The 24,612-nt window shown below is 37.2% G+C and overlaps 1 protein-coding gene across 1 annotated transcript in view; it reads left to right on the forward strand.

The window, feature by feature from the left end:
- MYO3B (myosin IIIB) overlaps positions 1-24,612 on the forward strand; it is a 174,647-nt gene that overhangs the window by 74,953 nt on the left and 75,082 nt on the right. The window contains exons 15-23 of the mRNA XM_086750593.1: positions 366-464; positions 1,067-1,181; positions 1,563-1,689; positions 1,835-2,045; positions 3,148-3,295; positions 3,539-3,692; positions 5,598-5,686; positions 8,340-8,469; positions 22,570-22,649. Coding sequence (XP_086606719.1) covers positions 366-464; positions 1,067-1,181; positions 1,563-1,689; positions 1,835-2,045; positions 3,148-3,295; positions 3,539-3,692; positions 5,598-5,686; positions 8,340-8,469; positions 22,570-22,649 — 1,153 coding nt within the window. The remainder of the gene's footprint in view (positions 1-365; positions 465-1,066; positions 1,182-1,562; positions 1,690-1,834; positions 2,046-3,147; positions 3,296-3,538; positions 3,693-5,597; positions 5,687-8,339; positions 8,470-22,569; positions 22,650-24,612) is intronic.

Consider the following 24,612-nt stretch of genomic DNA (forward strand, 5'->3'; position numbering starts at 1 on the left):
ATATTAATTGTCGGTCCTTTCGCATTTATATAATGTTTAGATTCTGTTTAACTCTTCAAAATTCTTTATTTTAAATGCTTTCCTGTCTTCTGCTTAAGCAGTGATCCTTTGTACAGTGCTGTGATGACAAGAATAGTCAGGTTCTTTCAAAGTGGAAGCTAGAGCTGCTCTATTCTTTGGAGAAATATTGTAGTTGGCTGGGTTTTCTGTGTTTCACAGTTGCTGATCCTACACCATTAAAACAAGTGGGAGGTTTGCTACCTACTTCAGTGAGCTCATGATAAGATCTTCTACTTTTACATTGTACAAGATGCCACAAGAATAAGCACTCATGCTTTAAAAGGATACTTTTATTTTTTTTCCAGGGGAGAGAAAAATTTCCATATATTTTATTATATTTATGCTGGCCTTTATCATCAGAAGAAACTTTCTGAATATAGACTTCCTGATAAAAACCCTCCTAGGTAACTATCACTCACTTGTTTTAACTGCTCGTAGTAATTAGCTATTGATTAGCTCTTGCTTTCAGTATGATGCCTTAAAATCTCTCTTAATCCTTCTCCATCCCTTAAGGATCTTTTTTAATCCTCCCAAGCAAAGAAGAGGATGGACCATAAGGCATTACGTTATTTGTATTTGTTGAGAACTTGAACTATTTAAAGAGGAGGAGGAGGAATCAAGCTTATTATTATGTAGATATTCTGTCATACTTTCAAATCAGGACAATCACCTTATGATTTCCTACTGTGATGCCTCAGTATGAACCTAGAATATGCTTTGGACCTGTGTTTTTTAATTTGTATTTGTTCTTTGGGTGCATCTGATCTGTATTGGATGAGGGGATGCGTGTGAAATGTTGGTAACACTATGATAGATATTAGTAAAGAATAAGCAAAAGTTAGTGCAACAGAAACAATAACTCCTTATGAATTAGCACCAAAGTATATAATTGGAAGATATTTAAATAAATATTCTTTCCAGCTACTGAGGTACCTGCATTGAAGTCGCTGGAGGCTGTACTGGCACATCTCCTAGTATGGTGCTTTCTTTCTCCCCCTCTATTTAGATATATTGATAATGAAACTGGAAGAGTAATGCATGATATTGTTACAAAAGATTCATATGGAAGACAATTTGAAGCAATTCAACATTGCTTTAGAATCATAGGATTCACTGACGAGGTAAGAGATCCAGTTGCTAAACCATTATTGACCCTCTTTATGAAAACCACCTCCAGTGCTGCCTGTGCACAGTTCTGTGGATACACACCTGTGCCACAGAATCTCTCTCATGACAGAAATGAACTGTGAAAGCATAATCACACACTTGGAAGCCAAGATCAGCCTGAGATCTCTGTTGGTACTCAGGGAAGTCACTTCACAATTCTGTATCACACTGTTTTCTGCGTCAATAAGAGCTTACTTGAATTTGTAGAACGTGGTCTCAGAGCAAGGTACAGGCTTTAATAGCCATTCCAGTGCCCACCGTTGTTTTTCATAGCCTAAATATGGTCTATATATCTAACTGGATTTCTTAAATATACTTCTTGTCATCTTTTACAGGAAGTGTACTCAGTGTACAGAATTCTGACTGGAATCTTAAATACTGGAAATATTGAATTTGCTGCCATTTCTTCACAGCATCAAACAGATAAAAGTGAGGTTCCCAACCCAGAAGCCTTAGATAACGGTAAATACATTTTTAACATTTTCAGTTCTATAAATGCAATTTGACTGTATTTGTGAGATTCTCTAACTCATGGTAACAGTTGGGCAATGCTGGTGATTTCCACTGCATAATCACAGTTGTGTATCTTTTTGCCACTGTCTTTTAGCTGCTGCACTACTAAGTATTGGGTCAGAAGAACTTCAAGAGGCCCTAACCTCCCACTGTGTTGTAACACGAGGGGAGACCATTATCCGAACAAACACCGTGGACAAAGCAGCTGATGTGCGAGATGCCATGTCTAAAGCACTTTATGGCCGGCTCTTCAGCTGGATCGTAAATCGTATTAATACTCTGCTTCAGCCAGATAAAAATATATGGCAAGTTACACATCACTGAATCATGTGTATTTACTGTGCATATGTCTTTGATGGGTTCATCCGTTTGTGTATTTTTTATTTTACAGAAAGGGTACTGTGTTTATTTTGGCTAAGGCTTCAAAATGTCTTTCATGCTGTGATACTGAATTCTGTTTCCAGGACATTAACCCCAACACTTTCAAAGAGCTGAGGGAATTTAGCTGCTGAAGTCAATGGATATTGGGTGGTTAAAATGCTGTACAATTCTTTAAAAAGATGTTTCCTGTGTAGTGAACATTAAAATCATACCAAATGCTGGTAAATAATTGGAGTATACTGAAAAACTTCAGTATGTATTCACAGTCCTTACAGTCCTTCTGCTTTTGTAAGCTAGTCATAAATACAGATCTTGGATTATTATTGTGCTGCTACTTGAGATGTAAGTGATGACTTTTTATTTCTCGTACTTACAGAAAGGTTCACATTGTGCATCCTTATGATTTCATTGCCAGGTAGTGATCTGGCTACTTTGGTCTTTTAAAGCAGCTGTAGAGATTTTTAGAAGCAAGAGAACCCCTTAGGTGATGTGAAAATGCCTCTGATCTGAGATCTCTACTCGACACTTCACTATGTCACGTAGAGATGTCCTCACCTATACTTGCAGTTCTAGTGGTGGCTGCGGTATGAGTGTGCTTGAGCTAGCACATGGGCTCTTAACAGTCCAGCTTGTAGCAGCAGCTGACTTAGTAATTACCCTTTTGCCTGAGTATAGCAAAAACATACTGTTAAAGCTTGACACCTTTTGTCTACCTGGAGGAGCAGACAATAGATTTTATTTGGGATCTGCCTATTAAAAACGCTTGTTTTAGTATGGCTGCTAAGTGTCTGTTACTGTACAGCTATGATTCTCCTGCCTTCTTCATGGAAATTTGCAAGAAGCAAGTGGAAAACAAAAGTGTTGATGATGCTGTACAAATGCACAAGTTGTCTTCATTTCAAACACATTTTTCTCCTCTCTTTTTTGCAGCAGTTTGAATCAATTATGCAATCTTAGTTACCATGTTTATTTTTCTTTTAGATTGGTGTTGCCCGTTATGAACTTTATTTGTCTTTTCACATGCAGCAATGCTGAAAATGGGATGAATGTTGGGATACTAGACATATTTGGATTTGAGAACTTTGCAAGAAATTCGTTTGAACAGCTGTGCATAAATATTGCTAATGAACAGATCCAGTTTTATTTCAATCAACATATCTTTGCACTTGAGCAGGTAAATTCAACTCTGATGATGTCTAGTTGAATCAGCCGTCCTGAACCATAGATCATAGTCAGGAGTACCTTATAAACTATAAAATGGAGATGTGATTTAAATGCAAGATAATGACATCTTTCAGTTGAAGATTTGTAAATAATGTTGTTGAGACCTATAGAGTATTGCTGTATGTCATAAATATCCTAATGATGATGTTGCTTTTACTGGTTCAGTATTAAAACTGTGCTGGTGACTTTGTAGATGGAATATCAGAGTGAGGGGATTGATGCTACTACAGTGGAGTATGAGGACAACCGTCCACTTCTAGATATGTTCCTCCAGAAACCCATGGGTCTCCTGTCTCTACTGGATGAAGAAAGTCAGTTTCCTCAGGCAACAGACCTAACTTTAGTTGGTATGTGCGAGCAAAAGTTATAGGAAATAACAAATATATTTTGGCAGGGCAAAATTACATCTTTACTCAAGTTTTACTAGCTTAATTGTTCTGCTGAGACTGTGCCATTTCAGTTGACATTTTAAATATATTTTTCATTTTTTTATATTGCAAAAGCTATCTTATATGTAAGGTGTCAAGGGCCTGTTGTCTTTCCAGTGTTATAAGGAAATAACCTGTGTCTTGACCCTGTATGTAAGGTACCTCAAGCGGCATTTATCTCCATTTACTGAAGGGAAGGCTGAGAAGTAGAATTATGATAGTAGAATCTTGTGTCCAGGACCACTCTGTGAGCAGCATTATTGTAGAGAGTAAAATTTAGATCTCCTAGACCCATGTTTATCCAATTAAAAAACACTGCTTCACTCCAGATTATCTCATCATAAATAGAAAGTGTGTGTTATTTCTGGTGTGCCATCTGGCTGAACATTTTCCTTCCTTCATGCATATTTTACATGTATTTTAACAAATCTTGGTGCCAACTTTAAAATGAGCAGTGCATGCCATGTTTAAAACTGTTGTCTTGCTTTTATTTACTAAAGCTACATTTTTCCCTGTAGTGTGAAACAGAGAGTTCCAGTTCCTTTAATGGAATGTGCAGCAGAGACTCAAACTGTTAGTCAGAGAAAAATAACAGCTGCCTATTAAATTACACAATATATGTATGAGATTTTTCACTTCTGCTAGGCTGAATTGAAACTGGAATTTAGGTCACAGATAGAATGAATGATGTGGTTTCATTCCAGTCCTCATTTGTGTACTAAAGCTGTGTGCCTCCCTGTGGGTCCTATAAATCAGTTAGTACTGAATATTGAACTTAGACTTCCACAGAGGCACTTTCCTTGGTCCAGTACGGATCAGTCTTACTGCTGATCTGTACACAGTACAGCAGGATCCCTCAAGAAGACAGCAAAGTGGGGTATTTTGCCTTCTCCAGATGTGCCAGGCAATCATTAATTCCACCACCCTCCCCCCAACCCCTGAAATTCCAAACTTAGTTATTTTTTCTTGAAATGCAATTTTGATTGAACATTAATAGAAAGTAAATCTAAGACAAAATATTAATGGATTTTAAGATTAGAAAAAACATTTTGATAATATTTGCTGACCTACACAACATGACAGAGAATTTTATCAGTTGATTTTGGCCTCAGGTCTCTAGTTGCTTGTTCAGATAAAGAAGTATAATAGCAAGTTCTACAGTATCAGCACTAATTTCATTACAATTATTAAAGAGCATACAAAATATCACAGGGCATGAAAGTAATTTTTCTTAGAAAGCGGAGTTTCTGTCAGCTCTTTAGAGGTAGTAATGGGAAACAGAAAGCCTCTTTCAAAGAGGTTTTAGATAGAAGCCTCTTTCTCTGTAGAAGTCCAAAGATAAATGAGAGATGGTCCCAGCCATTAACATGTACTTAAAACATGATGCACAAAGCTGAAAGAGTGGGGAAAGGAAGACAGGGAAAATACAAAAAATATGCATTTAAGCAAGTGAGAACATATATAGTTGAAATAAACCCATCCCAAACCCTTTATATACATATAAGCAAATTCATAGCAAAATATGAGAAGTTGTCACATGTTCTCATTGGCCCCTCTGATAGTTCTCCATGCACAAAACTATCCACAAACAGCGGGGTGTGAAAGACAGTCTTACTGAGCTAGTTTAGAATGAACTGTTCTATTCAGAAGTGGTAGCTTGGAAGAAAGCACAGAGAAGCTGTCAGACAGCTATTTCTGAGCAATCTGATAATATTTGTGTTTATGGTAGTTCTGGCTTCTTGAGCTGAACTGTCCCTAATTAGGAAGAAAATTTTACTTAGTCACTCTAAGTCACTTACATCAATGTCTCTTCTCAATGTCTAGATAAATTTGAAGATAACTTACGATGCAAATACTTTTGGAGGCCAAAAGGAGTAGAACTGTCATTTGGTATTCAGCACTATGCTGGAAAGGTAAGGTCATGTGATTTCCATTTAGTTCAAATAACAGTGGTATGGTCATTGTTTGTTTTATCCAAAGTTTCTTCTTTTTTTTTTTTCTCATTTTAAGAAACAAAATGATAAAGCATCTATGATAAAATTTTTGTGTGTCATGGTCCATTTAAAAACCTATCCTTAGAGCTCTTGCACAAATTGTGTAGACAGTGACCACCTTTTATTCTGAAAGAAATCTGGCACCAGAAATACCACTACTACAGTCATTTCAAAGGAGCGACTTTCTGGAGCCAGAACAGATTACACAATTGTTAACATCGTGTGAATGCCACAGGAGGTCTGTGTTTGAATGTATGTATGTGTTTGGATGAAATGCAATGTAAAACAGCATCTGTAATAGAACATCAAATCCTGTAGAGACCTTTGGAAAGACTGGAGCTAGCTAGCACAGATGTTTTCTTGTACTCTGTAGCACCTAACTTCTTTTGTTCTCAGCAGTTCATGTATTATCTTCTGTTGGGAAAAAGAGTCCAGTTGTTTCACATAGCATGAACTTTGCTTGTGATTTCAGGTCCAAATCTTCGCTTATAAACAAAATCAAAATGAAATAGCCGTGTTTTTTACAGTTATCAATGAAATCTCTACTCTGGCTCATTATAAGACTCCAAAATTTTAAGATATGTCCTAGTAAATTTTGTCCAGCTTTCTATCTTGTTAAGAGTAATGGTAAAATTTCACACAGGTTTAGTAAATTCTTTGTACCAAATGGCCAAGTCGTGAAAACAGTACTGGCCAGTTCTGTATCGCAGAACATTCAGTTTCTGTGTAAACTAATGAACTCAGATGGAATTAGACTAGTGAGAAATATTGCTAGTGATAAGAAAAAAGCAGAATTGTGGTCTAAAAAAAAAAAAAACAACAAAACTAGAATCGGGTCTAAAAAAATAAAATCATGGAATCATAGAATAATTTGGGTTGGAAGGGACTTTTCAACTTCTCTTCAAGGAGCAGGGACATCTTCAACCAGATCAGGTTGCTCAGAGCCCTGTCCAACCTGGCCTTGAATGTTTCCAAAGATGGACCATCCACCACCTCTCTGGGCAACCTGTGCCTGTGTTCCACCTCATTGTAAAAATTTCTTCCTTATCTCCAGTCTGAATCTACCTTCTATTTTAAAACCATTACCCCTTGTCCTATCACACTAAAAAGTGTGCTAAAAAGTTTTTGCCTGACTTTCTTGTAAGGCCCCTTTAGGGACTGGAAGATGGCTATAATGTCTCCCCAGAGCCTTCTCTTCTTCAGGCTGAACAGCCCCAACTCTCAGCCTGTCCTCATAGCATAGGTGCTCCAGCCCTCTGATCATCTTCATGGCCCTCCTCTGGACTTGCTCAAAAGGTCCATGTCCTTCTTATGCTGGGGGCTCCAGAACTGGATGCAGTACTCCAGGTGGAGTCTCACCAGGACAGAGTAGAGGGACAGAATCACCTCACTCGACCTGCTGGACACACTTCTTTTGACGCAGCCCAGGATGCGATTGGCTTTCTAGAGTGCAAGCGCACATTGTCGGCTCATGTTGAGCTTCTCGTCTACCAGCACTCCTAAGTCCTTCTCCTCAGGACTGCTGTTAATCCATTCTCCGCCCAGCCTGTATTTGTGCCTGGGATTGCCCTGACCCAGGTGCAGGACCTTGCACTTGGCCTGGTTGAACTTCATGAGGTTCTCACAAGCCCACCTCTCCAGCCTGTCAAGGTCCCTCTGGATGGCATCCCTACCCTCCAGCATGTCAATCACACCACACAGCTTGGTGTCATCGGCGAACTTGCTGAGGGTGCACTCAATCCCACCGTCCATGTCACCAACAAAGATGCTAACAACTCCAATCCCAATACCAGCCTCCGAGGAACACCACTCATCACCAATCTCCACTTGGATATTGAGCCATTAACTGCAACACTTTGAGTGCAACCATCCAGCTGATTCCTTATCCACTAAGTGGTCCATCTGTCAAATCCTTATCTCTCCAGTTTAGAGACAAGAATGTCCTGTGAGACAGTGTCGAATGCTTAAAAAAAAAAATTAAGAAATTACACAAAATTAACCAATTCTTTTATGAATACAAATATCCAGGCATTAATTTATAACAAAAATAATTTTAAAAATTGAAATAGATGAATGTTTTGTTTTTATGTTATCATTTTTGAAGCAGTGAGAAGCCTATTTTAATGTACCTAAATGTGCAACTAGACCTGTTCCTACATCAGTTCTAGTTATAAATCACGTTTGGTGCAGCCAACAAATAGATGATGATTACCTGAGAACTGTTTCTTATTTCACGTGCAAGCTGTCAACTTAAACTTTAATGGGTATCTCTGTTGTATTGCTTCATGCAAACGTGACAAAGCATGATACAACATGATTTAAGCCATTTAACCCAGTTTGATTTGCAGTGACGTGCTATGAATACAGGTGCTGTTTATAGCCAGTTCACATTCTGAAGACACTGCTGCAGTGTACTGCAGACACTGTTTAGTCCTTTGCAGGTAATTCATGGGCTTGTCAGAGCCAAACTACCTGGTCTACTTGGTCATCTTGACTGTTCCCATTTTAAATAATGTAGTTGGTTTTGGGTAACCCTTTTTGGCAATTTTTCTGATTCTGTTTCCCATGCTAGGTGTTATATGATGCCTGTGCATTCCTTGAGAAGAACAGAGACACTCTTCCTGCTGACGTAGTGGTGGTGTTGCGAACTTCAGAGAACAAACTTCTTCAGCAGCTATTCTCTAGCCCGTTAACAAAAACAGGTATTTTCTGCACAGCTTTGCTAACACTGCAACCTCTTCAGCTACCTACTCCTCTAAAACTCTAGTTGTTTCTGGACAAATTTTTAAATTCTTTTTCAGCTCTGCTTTTTAAACTTTAAAAGGTATCTAAAATGTTACAACCTTTTTTTCTTTAAATATGCGCACATGAATTCTAAAAAAGCCAGGCAGCAAGATTCATCTCTCACTCCAGAGAAAGGGAGATTATCTGACATGTAGGGCAAGAATTCATTCTCAGATCAGGATAAAAAAATGGGGGGTTCTTGGTTCTTATTTCTTTACTAAGACTAGTTCTCAGCTGATAGATTCTTGTGTACTATGTCTTACAGTCATAAATCGTGTAATGTAGATCAAGTTGTTTTGGAGGTAATGTCCGTCTATTTAGACACACTGATGCAACACATAAAGTTTCTTACAAATTATAAAGAACACATACTAATCTGCTAGAATTATTCAATTCAGTTGATTTAAAGGTTGTTGATGTTGAGTTACATGAATGTGCACAAATCTGTAGCTAAATAAAACAGCAAGATGAAGTTTGATTACTCCATGGATAGATGCCAGAATACCAGTAACTTGCACAAATGATAGTTCTGCGGTATACATACAAATGAGGCAACAAACGTACACATCTCTCAATACTTTCTACATTTTTAAAGTATCTTTTTTTTTTGTAATGAGTAAGAAAAAGATGTAATCCTAAGAAATAATCAAAATACACTGGATTGTATTATATTGCAAAATTCTTGGGATCTGATAGGACATAGGCAAATTAGGTGGTTGTATTTTTAAGTAAAAAGTTGGAACAGGACATCCTGTTAAAAAAATTATTTTGCAAATGCTCCTGTGCATGGTGTTGTAAGAATAGCTTAAAACCCTTATGTTATTTTTGTTTTTAAATAATCGTTGTGATTTTGCTCTATTTTTTCCAGCTGTCTAATATAATTGGGACTCACATTCTGTGTTGGGGCCTCTGTGTTCTAAAATCAGATTGTTGCCAGGTTTAGTTTTGGCAGCTTGCAAGGTAAATGAAAGATCTGGCTGAGAGCAGAAGGTATTGCTGGCAATGCTGCTTCATCTCTGCTCAGTGAAGAAAGATAATGCTATTCTCTTAACTTTCTACAAAGAGGCTTTTGTAAACAAAAAAAAATAGTGACTGTGTAAATGTCCCATCATACTCTGTGTTTAACTCTTAGCCCTCTTCCCTACACTCAACATGTGCTTCATTCCTAAAGCAAACTAGAAAAAATACAGATTAAGAGTAATAATCTTGATACAATTTTCTGCAGCTTTTTATAGATTACTGACTGATGTGAAAGTTAATAATTTACATGGAAGCCATATTGCATCTCTCCAGGTAACCTTGACTTGAAATGAGCCTTCTGCCAGTATCTCTGGTGTTGTGTTTGGAGATGAGTGACAGCACATTCTCACATCTGCTTGCAACTAGCTGTGGAATTTGCAGCAAACGTGTTTTCCTAAGCAGCAATCTCCAGTATGCGTGCTAGTCACTAGGTGGTGCTATCCCAGAAGCCAGAGGGAATTTGACGGGTCTCACAATTACTGAAAATGCAGTTCTTAAATACCAGTAAGAACAAAAAGATGCCTTTCTTACCCTGAGAAGATCCTCTGTTTGAAGTATATTTATATAAATGTCATGTCTTTCGCTGTCAAAAACTGAGCAGCGGCAAGAAAATAAATATTAAATGACTGAATTCTTTTACTAATTTAAGATCATGTTAATCCCTGTAATTTATCAAATATACTTATCCCCTCTTAACAAATGCTTCTATTTAACAGTAGCAGACTGTGTAGTTTAAAGGGCCAGAAATTAACAGCAGGACATTAAATATACATTTGTAATAGTAATTTATGGTTAAGAGAGTGCACAATAACTGATATGAGAAACCAGAACTTAAACATTCTGGCACTAATTTTGTAGTGTGTACAGCATGTTTTGTCATCTTTCAGTGGAAACTTAGGCGTTCAGCACGTTTTGGAATCTGTTTGCACTTTTTAGTGATCTCTGACCTCAAAAAGGAATGAACATATTCTGGTTTAACCTACCAGTTCTCCCAATTGCTTCCATATTTTTCACTTTTTTCTACAGACACAGCTTCTTGTGCTGAGAATTCTGTGTATTCTGAATTTAAAATAGAATCTACTCCAAATACAAGAGAGAAGTAGAGCATTTAAAAAAAAAAAGGTACCACTACTCCAGCTGAATATGCATGTTCCCATTCAGATAAAGTGCATTCTTGTTTGTCTCTAATTTTGGTTTATCTTGCAACTAAAGCATCAGAGAGAAAAGGAAATGTGATCTAGAAAACAGAGTCCCCTTGTAAGAGAAGAGGTCTTTAATTGGAAAAATAAAGGAGAGCCTTGGTATCTTCACTGGTGGTATCAGTGAGGACTCAGACCATGTGACTCACTGTCCTGATATTCAAGAATTTTTGCAGCATCACCTTTAAGTGGTGGTACCATCGGACTGCTTGGGCAAAGCACCAGTGGGCTTTTGAGACCACAGCTCTTTCTTCCACTTTTCTTCTCTCTTACCTTATGTTCCCCAGCTGACCAGATCATGCTAGGGGGATAGGGAGGTGTGCCAGAGGGACTTCATCATCTTAGAAAAGCTGCAGCTCAACATGATTCTCTACCTTTGAAATACAATCTCTACAGACTTTTTCCCCTCTCTGTGACTCACAGACCTCTAGTGCTTTTGTCAGGGTTGCCCTACTCTGCCTTAGGTTCTTGCTGGAGAGAGGAGGAGAGTTGCCACCTGCAGAGAGGGAAAGGGAAATCCTCCAGCCTGCCCACCACCAGAGTAGAGACACTGTGGAAATGTCCCTGTCCTGGCTCTGAGGATGTATAGGAACTGGGCTTGGCTGCATAGAATAAATACAGAGCTGGGTACCATTACTGCTACAGCAACATCATGACTAATAATTTTGGTAGCACTGGGTATTGCTCACACATTCAGAGTGATATACTGTCAATATATCATCCACCGCTAATAAACACTCCTTGTTCATGGGCACAGGTGTTTGAGCATTATCTGTCAAAGAAAACTGGGATAAAAGTTTTCACAATCTTCTCTGAAGAGTTAGGATAGTGATGTTTTAACAAGGGATTTATTTGTCCAAAATAGGAAGAAAATAGATTTTTTTACAAAAACAAATTAATTATAATTAGCCTACCTAAAGGTCATTTCCCATCCTCAGTATTGATTTTTAGTCTATTATTTGTGCCTTTTAGTCTCCAGCCCTGCTTACAGCTCTCAGAGAAAAAATAATTATAAACAATGTATGTCTCATTAAAAAAATCAAAACCAAACAACTAACAGAGACAACAACAGAGACAAACAACTAACATGCTGAGAGAGAATGTGAAAAAAATGCTTAAAGCGTGCTTTATGCACACTAAAGAGCACAAGAACTAGGGCCTCTTGCAAAATCACTTTAAAGAACTGCTTTTCGCCTCTCCTTGGTGACAAAAGTGCTATCTCAATATTAATTTTTCTGTAACTTTGATAGCAGCTGATTCCTCATGAAGAGTCAGAAACTGAGAGAAGCAAATGGATTTTCTTGCATTTCAGTCCCATGAACAAGTACTACTGGGTATAGAGTGAAATCTTGGCCAGTTGGAATCGTAGATACTTTGCCATTATTTTCAGTGGAACCATGATTTGACCTATCATGTTTGTCACTATGCACCCTGACCTAGCAGAGGCCCTTTCTGTAGCGATAAGAAGTGGCAGGTCTCCTGGCTTGGTGCACTGAAATATAGCATGTTTCTGTTTGGGTTTAGCGGATTTTTTCTTTTAATTCCACACACCACAGTAGAGCAGAAGACTCAACTACATCTTAATTTTCCTAATTTATACTACAGTAAAATCTTTTTATAATGATACTTTTGTGTTAGTATTTTCACATGTAAAAGATAACTTGCAGGCGCTCTAAGTCACATGAGTCATAGAATTGTAGAATGGTTTGGGTTGGAAGGAACCCTAAAGATCCTGTAGTTCCAACCCCCCTGCCCTGGGCAGGGACACCTTCCACTAGACCAGGTTGCTTGAAGCCCCATCCAACCTGACCTTGAACACTTCCAGGGATGGGGCATCCACAGCTTCTCTGGGAAACCTGTTCCAGTGCCTCACCACTGTCACAGTAAAGAATTTCTTTATTTTATCTGATCTAAATCTACCCTCTTCCAGTTTAAAGGCATTATCCCTTCTCCTATCAGTACAGGCCCTTATCAAAAGTTTCTCCCCATCTTCCTTATAAGCCCCCTTTAGGTACTGGAAGACTGCTACAAGGTCTCCCCAGAGCCTTCTCTTCTCCAGGCTGAACTGCCCCAACTCTCTCAGCCTGTCCTCATAGCAGAAGTGCTCCAAAAAGGTCTTCCTTTTTTCCCTTGTTAAAAATGAGGGTTATATTTCCCCTTTTCCAGTCAGTGAGAACTTCACTGGACTGCCACGACTTCTGAAATGTGATGGATAGTGGCTTAGCAACTTCATCCACCAGTTCCATCAGGACCTGTGGATGCATCTCGTCAGGTCCCATGGATTTGTTCACCTTCAGATGCCTTAGATGGTCTTGAACCAGATCTTCTCCTGCAGTGGGCCTTCTGCAACTTGGGCAGTGTGGTTAGAACCCTTGCCAGTGAAGACTGAGGCAAAAAAAAGTCATTGAGTACCTCAGCCTTCTCCACGTTCTGGGTAACAAGGTCTCCCATTTCCTTCCAGAGAGGACCCACATTTTCTCTTCCTTTATCCCCAATGTACCTGTAGAAGCTTTTATTGTTGCCCTTGATGTCCCTGGCCAGATTTAATTCTATCAGGGCATTAACTTTCCTAACCCGATCCCTGGCTGCTCAGACAATTTCTCTGAATTGGAAACAAAGCCATTGTAATTATAGTTTCTCTACTTAAAGATTAATCAGACTTTATATTTTTTAAGAATTTAGGTCAAATTAATGGAAGCTATATATTTGCACTTGGGACATGGAGATTTTCCTTCTTCTAACTGGTCCATATGTTAAAAGCCTATAAAAGTTAATCATTTTTGCTTTGCTGCCCGTGTGTTGTGTGCAAAGAAAGGCTTTAAACCACAGCTGTACAATGTAACAATTGTGATCTTTGCTGGGTTGCAGATGTAGGACGTCAGTAAACTAAATTAAATGTAGCTTAACTGAGTCTGAGAGGTAGAGTGTTGGATTACTTTTTATTTAGTTTTTCAGTTCAGCATTTTACAATTCAGTGTTTCTTTTTCTTCACATCCTAAGGTTTTGTGTCATAGGACCAGTTAAGTACATGGATACTCACAAGGCTTGCTAGCAGTAGGATCCAAAACATGCCCTAAAATAGCCCAGAAAATGGAAGTCATCTAGAAACAGAACCATCTATCAGATCAAAGTTAAGGTCTCAGTCCTGGTAAAGCTTTACATAAGACATAACAATCATTTACTGTTTAGAATAACTCCCTATAAATTAAGAGTGTCAGTGAATCTCTGGAATTGGAGGAGACAGTAAGCACAACAGCTGAGAAGGGTCAAGTTAGATTTATCATGTTCATGTTTGGTAAAGGGTGTTGCCCAAGCAGAAGTCCGCTCTTTCTAACATTTGACTTCACAGATTACATTGTATTGAAAATGTGCAAAGGGCATAGATTTTTTTTAACACCAAGTACTTGCAAATTGAACCCTAAAAAAAGTGCAAGTGGCCAGGTTTAAGAACAGATCTTCATGAGCTTACTGATTTCATTCGTAATAGGCCATTATCTGTAGAGAATAATTTTTCTTTACCTTTCTCTCAGAAGGGAGGAGATACGTTTTCAACTTTCATGTTTCTAGCCTAACTTCTCAATTCTATACTGAACATTATCTCGCAGTAGTGAACAATAATTAATCTTAACATTTCATTTTATACTTAATTAAATTCCAAATGTGTTGATACTGCAGAAGCGAAAGATGTATTACACAGAAGATGTTACTGTTTTTAAAATTAGCTGATGGACCGTGGGATCTCACTGTGCAGCATATACAAAATTTAAGTAGAGACATATTCAGAGAACATTATACAGTAGTTGTTTTGATTAGTTGATTTCTACAGGCAGTGTGTGCTGTAAGGTCAAACTGTGCCAAAGATGCTCAGTACATCATTGGAAGCATTCAGTAGCTCTCAAGATCAAATCCTAGAAGAGCAATTATTTTAAAATTTGTTAGTGAGTTTTTAGAGCAGATAAATTTGTTGGTTTTTCTTGATAACTTTGCTGGTTTTAATACCCAGAATGTTTTTTGATATGTCCTTTACAAAGAACATGCTTATATTTCCCACTCTTTCAGAATAATTGAATTAGAGGTTACTGGATCCACGAGATGAATGTAGCTGGTGGAAAACAAACCTCGGAGTCTGTGCTGGATTTTGTGTATTTGTTTGAGAGTATTTCGTACTCTGGCTGTGCTGGTTTACTCTGATTTTGTACTTTGTTTTATTCATTTTCTTTATTTCTTCACTCTATTAAAAATGTAAAAGTCAGTACATTACTAAACCAGCATTATTTTTTCTCTTATTTGACTTTTGTCTTACTTATTCCAACCTGATTTGGCTTGATGAGGAAGAGCTTGTGACTGAGCCGCCTGGACAGAGGTCACAGTGTGTGTCAAAGACAGAAACTAAATTTGTGGTTGTTTGTAGGAATAAGTATTTGTTTCATTAAATCTGGAGATACAAATATAAATGAGAATAATGTTTTGAATTACCACAAAAATAACTGATTTTGTGCTATCTGTGATAGTATATGGAAGTGCTGAGATCCAGAGAAAAAAAACATTCAGTTGAGAAGCCTTGAGACTTGATTAAATTAGTAGTCAACATCATTAATGCTTAGATTTCAAAAACAGGGAGGCCTGGGGCTTTCATAAAGTTCTGTAACCATGTTTCATCCCAAATTAAGACTTTTAAAAGACAGCTCTCCCCTTGAAGTGTCAAAACCTGATTTTGACACTGTTTTTATCCTGTCTAGCTTAGTGTCTTAACCACTGAGAAGACTGATAGTTATAGAGAGGTCAGAGAAAATGTTTCTCCATCTTATTCCATGTGCTTTCAGTGACATCTTTATACCTGAATTTTTACCCCTGAATTCCTTGGGAATCTTCACTGGCTTTAGTATAATTTTGATCAGGCTGTGTTGTATGAAGCAGCTTCAGCAGCAGGTCCTAAGTGATGGAATATATACCATAAAATGTTTTATACATTGTATGGAGGGGGAACATACTCTTCAGATACAAACAGTGGGCTGGAAATCACCGTTCTTGACTTCTCCTGGGTTTTCTGTTTATTCACTGTTCTTACAGTTACTTTGGCCTCAGGTTAAACTGAGTACTGTGAAGTTTAATTAGTGTTTGAACACGGCCCTGAGATAGTCTGAGACAAGATGCTGAGGTGTGAGCTAGCAGAATGCTTGCTATTGGTGAGGGACCGTAGATAAAATACTGAGATAACTACCACGTTCTTCATAATCAAACTTTTACTTTTCTAGACAAAGCATGTATGATTTTGGGGGGAAAAGAAATCTTACACAACATGAAAGAGAAAGGATGTCAATTACATAAAACAATGAGGGAGACCAGAACTGAATCAGCATGCGTTACCACTAATTAAACTTCACCTAAGACCAAATAACCTGTGTATGTTTTTAGAAGTACTCTTACCACATACCTTTAGAAGAAGAAATAAATTTGTTGTCTGTCCTGAATAGAGGTAATTAAAATAAGGGTTTTTTGGATAACGCTGAAAATTAACATAGAATTTCATGTTGCTTAAAGTAGCCATTCATACTTAAGGTTGTGTTTTACAAATATCTTGGACACTGCCACTAATTAATTATATACTGTAATCTGTTGTTCTTTACTAGGTAAGGGTAAAAGTTGAGACCTTTCTTACTGAGATCATAGATTTACGTATCTTGGAGGATAGTGGGCAGTTTGACCTTCTTTTCATCTCAGCTGCTTGCATTCTACAAGAAGTCTACCAAACTACTGTGTTAAAACCATATTTAAACATAACAACAGTGATGCTTACGAGCAAACTTTTATTTGTTGCTGTAAAGATCGTGCTGTGTGTTTGCCAGCGTGTGCCTTACTGATGTGGGAAGTGACCACTGAAGTATCTGCAAAGTATGCAGTAGAGAGCATAGCAGCACTGAATTTACACTCAGATTCTCCAATCCCAGTCTAGCAATGCAAAGCTTATCTGTAAATATGATCTGTGTCTACTTCATGCTAATAAGACTGAAGAAACCTTTAGTCTAATTGAGAATCAGGATCAGAATTTGTCGGTTCACTATGACATGGATTTTTCATTTCAAATAACCTGGGCCAAAAGTGCATCTTTTTGCTCCTGAGGCAATTGCTCATAATTAAGTTATTTCCTCATGGGCCTCACTATTACTATGTTTTCATGGTTATCAGGTTCTGTTTTGTAATGTGCATCTGATTTTGGAAATACTATTTCTCATTTTTTGTTTACTTATTCTGAATAGGAAATGAAGTGATTCTCCTTTCAGAGTAAGCAGCAGTGGAAGTGTGTCTGTATTGATAGTTGTGTTCTACAGATAGTATTTTTTGAAATATATACCTGTGTGAAATGTGTAGTAAATGAGAAAATTGGTTTCTTAGCTTTTTATTGCACAAGATTAGCTTAAATGACTTCAGTGACTCAAAAGAATAGAGTTTTGATAGGCAATGACCAGATTCAAATTAGTACCCAATTTTAAAAGTACATATATTCATTTAGAGATGAGCTAAGAAAAGCTTAATCTTACAGTAGCAGATGAAAATGCATTATGGAGATAAGCAGTCGACTTCTTTAGGCTAGATAAAATATCCTGAAAGGAAAGACAGAGAAGAACCTGCGTACGTCAAAGACATTGTCTGACTCCCTACCTCTTCTGGAGTGCAAGTGCTTAGCTGTGATTAGAAGTAGTGTCAATGAAATGTGAATGCATTGTAGCATTTCTGACCATATTGTACTGTATCTACATGGTGTTTTAAGTATCCTCTTTTTATCTGAACCAGAAGCATGAAATAAATTAATAAAATAGATGAGGATAACAAAAGAGCTTGTACTGTGCCCTCTATATAATAGTAATATCCCTGGTACAACTTGTACAGTAAGGTGACATTATCGTTAGGCTCTTTGTGAAGTGCAAATGACTTACAGAGAAACTGAACACTATATCAAAGCTTAATGGAATTCTTACCTGGCATGCTCTGGCTTTGGGAGGAGTGATCTATCGCAGACACAACCAGACTTAGGTTATAAATACAGTGCTAATGTTACTAATATTTCCTTGATACTACTTATAGAATCCATCACCTAAGAATAATGAAGCACTGACAAACCGTAAGTAGCATCATAAGATGCAGCCGGAGAGTGTACTTTTCCTAATTAGTGTGGAAAGTCAATGGCTGGACAAATCATTAATTCAGCCAGATCACATAGTGAGTAAGTGCCAGGGATGCAAGTGAGAAGCCGGGAATGCTGACCAGTCCTTTCTGAGATCTAGAGAGCTCTGCCAAAGGCCAACCTGAAAAAAGAGACAAACCATTTCTTTTTTTCTGTGCTGTGTAGATGCTTGAAATACTTTCAAAACTTCTCCTGCTTGGCTATCATAATAGAAAAAATAAGGTACTTTGACAGTGTGGTCTTTCTCACCTAGCTGAAATGAGGCATCAATGAAGAATGTGTTTGCAGAGATGCGCGATCTCCTATACAGCTTCCAGACAAAAGGAGTTTTGCTGAGCATTGGTACAGTGAGCTTAGCTACTGAGTGCGTAGATTTTTGTGCTGCTACATCTCTTTTTGTTGGAAGCTCTCGGAGCATTTCACAAACTTTACTGACTGAAACTTCTCAAAGCATTGACATTCCTACCTTCATGAAACAGAGGGAAAAAGGAGAAACATTGGAGCTGACCGAGTGCCTCACTGACACAAATGAATCTCAGAGACATTAGTCTCTGGTCTGGCAGACACATAGAGGTAGAAGCCTTAATTTTTCAGATGAGCAATCCTGTTAAACTGAAAAGGAAATGCATGTGAGTAAAATTAAACATGTACATGTTTAAAAGATTAATCCGAATTTTAACCATTAACTTTTCTTCCCTCCCTCTTGAATGCCTTTTCCGAACAAAAAAAACCCTAAGAAAATTTTGAGAGAGTTTTAAATAGTGTAAGTGGTCCATTTGGTGTTGGATTTAATATAGGTAGTATTTTATTTAAGTTTACATGCATGTCACTTGTATTTTCTCTAAAGTGTTGACTGTATAATAGGTGTGAAACTAGACTTCTGAAAGGCATGGTGCAGGCTTTTAACCTTTAACCGGTTTAACCTTTCAGGGAACCCATGGCAGTTTTAACTGGCTGTGTTATTACCTGAAAACATTTGTTCTTCAAATATTGATATTCTTCACAAAGTAGAATAACATTTAATTATTTTTGGTGTGTAAAGTAATAAATGACCTTGTAAATTAAAATTGAATACAAGGACAGGTACCAAATGTCTTATTGACTGTAAAAACCACGCTAACTCTGGGTGAGACATTTCTTATTATGTAGTTTTCAAACCACATTTGTTCTGTTTATTAGTTTGAATGGCTTAGACATGTTAAAGATAGGTAGTTATTTTCCTGACCATAAACCACTTGAGATAACTAATTCAAAAACTTTTATTGAAGCATCATTTTGTGTTTGATCTGGAAAAGAAAATCCTAATAGCATTTTTCTATGGATTTCATCTGGTGCTACAATTCAATAGTTAGTAATTACATAGGAATTCACTTGACACATGGAACAAGAACTGATAAGAATCCATAAAGAAATAGTGGCCTTTTACTTTGCTTATTCTTTACTTTTGCTAATAAGAAAAAATGAAACTATTAGTGTAAAAGAGACAGCAAATCATTGTTTATTAATGTAATTTTGTGTTCCCTGGTAGTGCATTACAGTTGCACGAGGTAAACAGTTATGCCTTTGTATTCAGAGAGAATCATGTATGCTGACATAGCATATAATATATGCATGGGATATTGGACATAACCATCGAGTAGTACGATATTCATGCCTAGGTTAAGAGAGATAGTATGTGGAGAGCAGCTAACATGGTGAGTGACAAAAGGTTCCAAACTATTGAAAACAATCAAGTACAAGCAGTCCTGAGGAGTGAATGAGTGTTGACTGTATTTGTTACAAACCAATCAGGCATATAGGATTCTGTGCCAGAGGAGAATAGGTACTGTAGACATCACGTACAGGCCTCGTGCTTTAGGTATATGGCAACGTGTCGCTTTGGATTGACTCAGCAGTCTGTTGGCAAGTATCAAGCTGAAATATCCAGTAGAAAATATTCACGTCAGAACATCCTACAAGGGCTTCTGAGTAACACTAAGAAAATCAGGAACTCTCCATTCTGGAGAAGCTTCTTCCTTAGAGCAAATAACAAGAAAGAGATCCAAAGCTGATTCTCAGGTGGAAGTGATACTAGCGTTCTCTGCAAAATGTAGCTGTTGGCTTGGTCAGTTCAAAACTCTCCTAGCAGATTCCTAATGGCTGCAGGGCATGGGGCAGGGTGGGAAGCAAAAAAAAAAGGAAGAAGAAAGAAGAAGTGCCTGGTTTTTGTGTAGCCGTGGCCATAGCACAATGCTTTATTTTGTTCATGTCAGTTACAGCACTGGAAATAATACATTTTACATACTATACTGAACAATTTTTAAAACTGCTGCACTCAAACTGGCAGTAGTTAACTACCACGGGAGTTGCTGGAATTGGGAGTCCGGCCTAAATATGTAGTTCTGGCCCACTCCTAGAAGGAAGTGGCTGATAAACAAAATCATGATATGTAAAGCTTTTCCTTTTTTAAGTAGCAACTGAGCACTTTTGTTTTGGGGTTTTTTTTATTTGTGAAGTCATTAAAGATTTTTTATTTTTTAAAAGATTTCTTTATTTGCTTGGTTTGCCAAGTCGAAATGTTTAGTTTTAGTTTTGGATAAGGAACTAAGGGAGAGCTCAGGGATATTGATTATGAACCCTAGAAAGCTAATGCCAGTGGTGAGTGTGGTGAACCTTGCTACCTTATAATTCTAAATTTCATTTGGTTATTGGAGTGTGGTAACTTGCTGTAAAATGCAACAAAATTTTAGTCATTTTAAACAATCTGATCCTAATTTGTTTCTTCTCCCAACTCTTCTCTTTTGTCCTGTGTCGTGTCATCAGTTCTTCAGTGCAAGGCTTTCAAGCTTTAGACTTGCTAAGCCTAACCAAAACCAACCTCTACAAGTTGTCTACTTTAGCCAAAAAAGGCACAAAAGAGTAATTTCTAACATAAAAAAAATCAAAATTACAGCTAAGCAAAAAATAAATTCCCCACCTTCTTGCTCATTAAAGTCCTCATTTTAACCTTAGAGAGATACATGTATATACCATATGCACCATGTATGTATATAGATATACAGATTTTCAAGAGAGTTGCAGTTCTCGTTAACCTAAACATTGTAGCCTAAAGCAGTTTCCAAAAACGTGGAGATACCTTGTGTTCTGCACTGTGATTTCGAATGTCAGGTAACATACGCTGTTAGATTTGGAAATGACATGCCAGTTTGGCAGCATTGTGTCAATCCCAGTGCCAGCAGCTTAAGAGAGAAATACTTTTTAAACTGAATACGGAATGTTTGAATCGCTCCAAAGAATGTCGTCGTTGTGTTTGAGTACTGGCCCCCAGACTGCTTTCAGGGCATTGGTGTTTTTCTTGTTGGGAGGAAGGTAAGAGCAAAAGTTCCTTTCAGTGTTACGCGGACAGTTGATTTGCTCTGCTCCCTTATGGAATAATTACAAGTGATTGAGTCTTCTTGGGTTTCGTTTTTCCTGTCCTGCCTCCTTACCGATTATGTAATATACAGTTTAACAAAACTCTGAAGGCTGTTTAGAGTTACTGGCTTTCTGTAAAGCAAACAGCTAAACGCTGGAGTTCATGCAAACAAGGCACTTAGCATCTGAAAGAAGTGTTAAAACTTTATTTACATTTAAATTAAAATGGACACTTATTTATGTGTTCTGGTTCTGAAAGGTGTGTGGTACATCTGCAGAGGCCTATTGTTTATTCATGCTGTAAATCCTTTGAAATGTGTTAAAATGCTTCCCGCTCATTATAAAAATCCTGCCACCCATGGATTAGGGCTTTGATGTCACCAATCCTGCTTCAAAGGGTTCTTTCAATGCTATTAATCACAGTTTAGCCTCTGAAGATATAGCCAGAGAAAACATTTGGACATCTTGTGCTAGACTTGCTAAAACTTTGAAATATACAGAGTGTCTTGCATATGCACAGTCCTGTATCACTTCCTCTCTCTTCTCTGAGCCTTTATTTTGAAAAGCTATTTTGTGATGACTGTGGCTTTCTGCAAGTACAGAAGAAAAAGTTTAGGACACGTCATACTGTACATTTTTTTAAAGGCACTCATCTTTCAGTTGACACCACAGTATGTTTTTGCCTGAGGAATTGAGTCGATCTTCAAAAACACGAAGGGACAATAAGATCGGGGATTAAGCAGACTTGTATGTCAAAAGGTCAAAAAAAGATACTGTCTTATCATTTTCTCATCTCTTTGATTAGTTTGTGAGCTTAAGATGCTGTCTAAACACTTCAGGATCCACGTGATTTCATAGAAACAAGATTGTTTCTGTGTCTTTTTCTCTTTTAAATCTCTGAATGAGTCACAGAGAAATTGATTACTAGTAATTGAGCTGTATGCCTTTGTGCTGTCATTGTTTTCATCAGCTCAGTAGCTAAGGTCAGTGACATACCACCTTATCACTGACTTTTTCATCCCTTTTAAATCAACACTGCGCCCTGTCATGCCTGTGCTGAATGCTCTGTAAGCACAATTGGTAATGAGTGGGGTGTGGAAGAAGTGTGGTGGTGTCTCCTTTTTTTACTACTATTGTACAAGCTGATTTCCCACCATATAAGTTTTTGCCTGCTGAGCTTCTTGAACAGTTTTTGCAGTATGTATTTCTTTCTTTTTGAACAGGTAACTTGGCACAGGCAAGAGCCAGAGTGACAGCAGCATCTAGGTCTTTGCCTCCGCAGCTTAGTGCTGGGCGGATCAAGGTTAGTAGTGTTCCCTTTGAAGACAGGCAATTGTTCATAAAATGTTACAGTGAGACTATGGATATGATGCTTAGCTGATGTAGGTATACAGTGAGGTTCTTACCAAATGAGAGTCTTCCTCACTATCAGAAAACATGCACCTCAGCTGGAAGCACTGCTTCCAGTTTTAGTGAGAGCCCTATTGTAGAATCCAGTGAGGAATCAATTTACTACTGATTACTCTTTAAACTTTTGGAGTGAAATCTCAGTTAAATTGATATTGATAGCAGTATTCCTGTTGATTTGAATGAGGTCAAGGTTTTCCTCTGGCAATTTTGACTTAGAAAGAGATTTAATTAGGTAAAATTTGATTAGTATATTTAACAGTATGAAAGGCAAAATAGAAAAATCATCCATTCCTTTTTCATTCAAGTTGCAAGTAAAAAACTAGGGGACATTTGTGACTGATAGATGAGCAGAAAAGAACAACTCAGCAAAACCACTATTCTTTAAAAAGAACAACTGCAGAATTTAAATGACACTGGATTTTTGCCGTGAAAGTAAGTGACATAATTGCAAAAGAATGGGATAATTTTATGATGTGTTGCTGACTGAGTACCCTTAATTTGTGAGGAAAACTTTTGTGCCTCAGGCTGATAGCATGTGTGCATCTCTTCCCTACTTGATAAGTACTGTTAGAGTTAGCTTATTTGAGGGTTGGGGTTTTTTTTGCCTTCAAAGCAAACAATAATCTTTTTTAAAAAACAAATGTGGTAACAGCAACTGTTCAAAAGTCTACAGAATTTTATATTCTGAGTTTTCTATTTCTTTTCATTCTCTCCTCATGCTCAAATCTTGATACGGTAACTCATGTTACCCACATATCTATATTCTTCACTGTACCTGCAAATACAGATGTGGATTTCAGAGATTTATTTCCTCTCTGGTATAAACAATTTCAGTGCTGAGGGACAGATTTTTCTGTCCAATTTTCTTGTATTATACACACATTGTCTTCCACATCCAGCTATATTCAGCATAAGCTTTCTAATCATACATTTGATTGATACAGCTGGAGTGGAACAAAGTGGTTCTCCTTTAGAGCTTTAATAAACACAATCAGTTATATTAAGTAGTATCTTAAGTACTTTTTACTTACCCTTCAAATTTTTAGGAAGGAGCTAAAAGACGTGTGTAAGTGTAGCACTATTCAGAAAATGTTAATTGAAATAGTTTTTACCTGGAAACATTTCTTTCTTATAATTTCATAAAACTTCTAATTAAAACAACTTCAGGAAAAATCTTTTTAATTACTATTTTACAATTTTTTAAAAAAAAAATCTGAACATAACATTTTGTTTGGAAGTTTGGGTGTCTTCATTTATTATTTAATTTATGAGCTTTTTTACTTAACGTATTTTGTGGTTTGACAGTATTTCATACCATGCCAGCAGCAGGTGTGGTCAATATGTGAAAGTAATAATTTCCAGTGACTTCATAAGGTGACATTATGTCATAAATCATTCTTTTAATATTGTTTCAAAACTATTATAAGCAATTTTTTTTTTGGTGATGGAACAGTTTGTCTTTTCTAGGTCAAGCTGTTTTCCATTTCAGTTGTAGTCGTATAAATGTATATCGTACATCACTACTACTGCCATATAAAAATGTGACTTAACAGTTGAAATATTCTTCATTTTAGTTTAAAAAGAGTAGCTAGTGATTTAAAACACAAGATTATATCATGACATTCTTATTATGTTCTATCATTTTCTGACAAGCCAGTTGTGATAAAGCCTGTTGACTGTTGTACATGAGATTATTGCCCTACCATAAACTTGCATGACTTCATAGACATGCAATGTTATAAATTAACCAGAGGCAAAACTTTTAAAAATTCTTACAAGAAAATCTCCCTAGCTTCAGGGTTTATCAGAATTTTTCTAATGGAAACTTAAAATATTTCTTGTCAAAAAGATTTGGA

This window comes from Chlamydotis macqueenii, chromosome 6 (assembly GCF_036417535.1).
Source record: "Chlamydotis macqueenii isolate bChlMac1 chromosome 6, bChlMac1.mat, whole genome shotgun sequence".
Lineage (NCBI taxonomy): Eukaryota > Metazoa > Chordata > Aves > Otidiformes > Otididae > Chlamydotis > Chlamydotis macqueenii.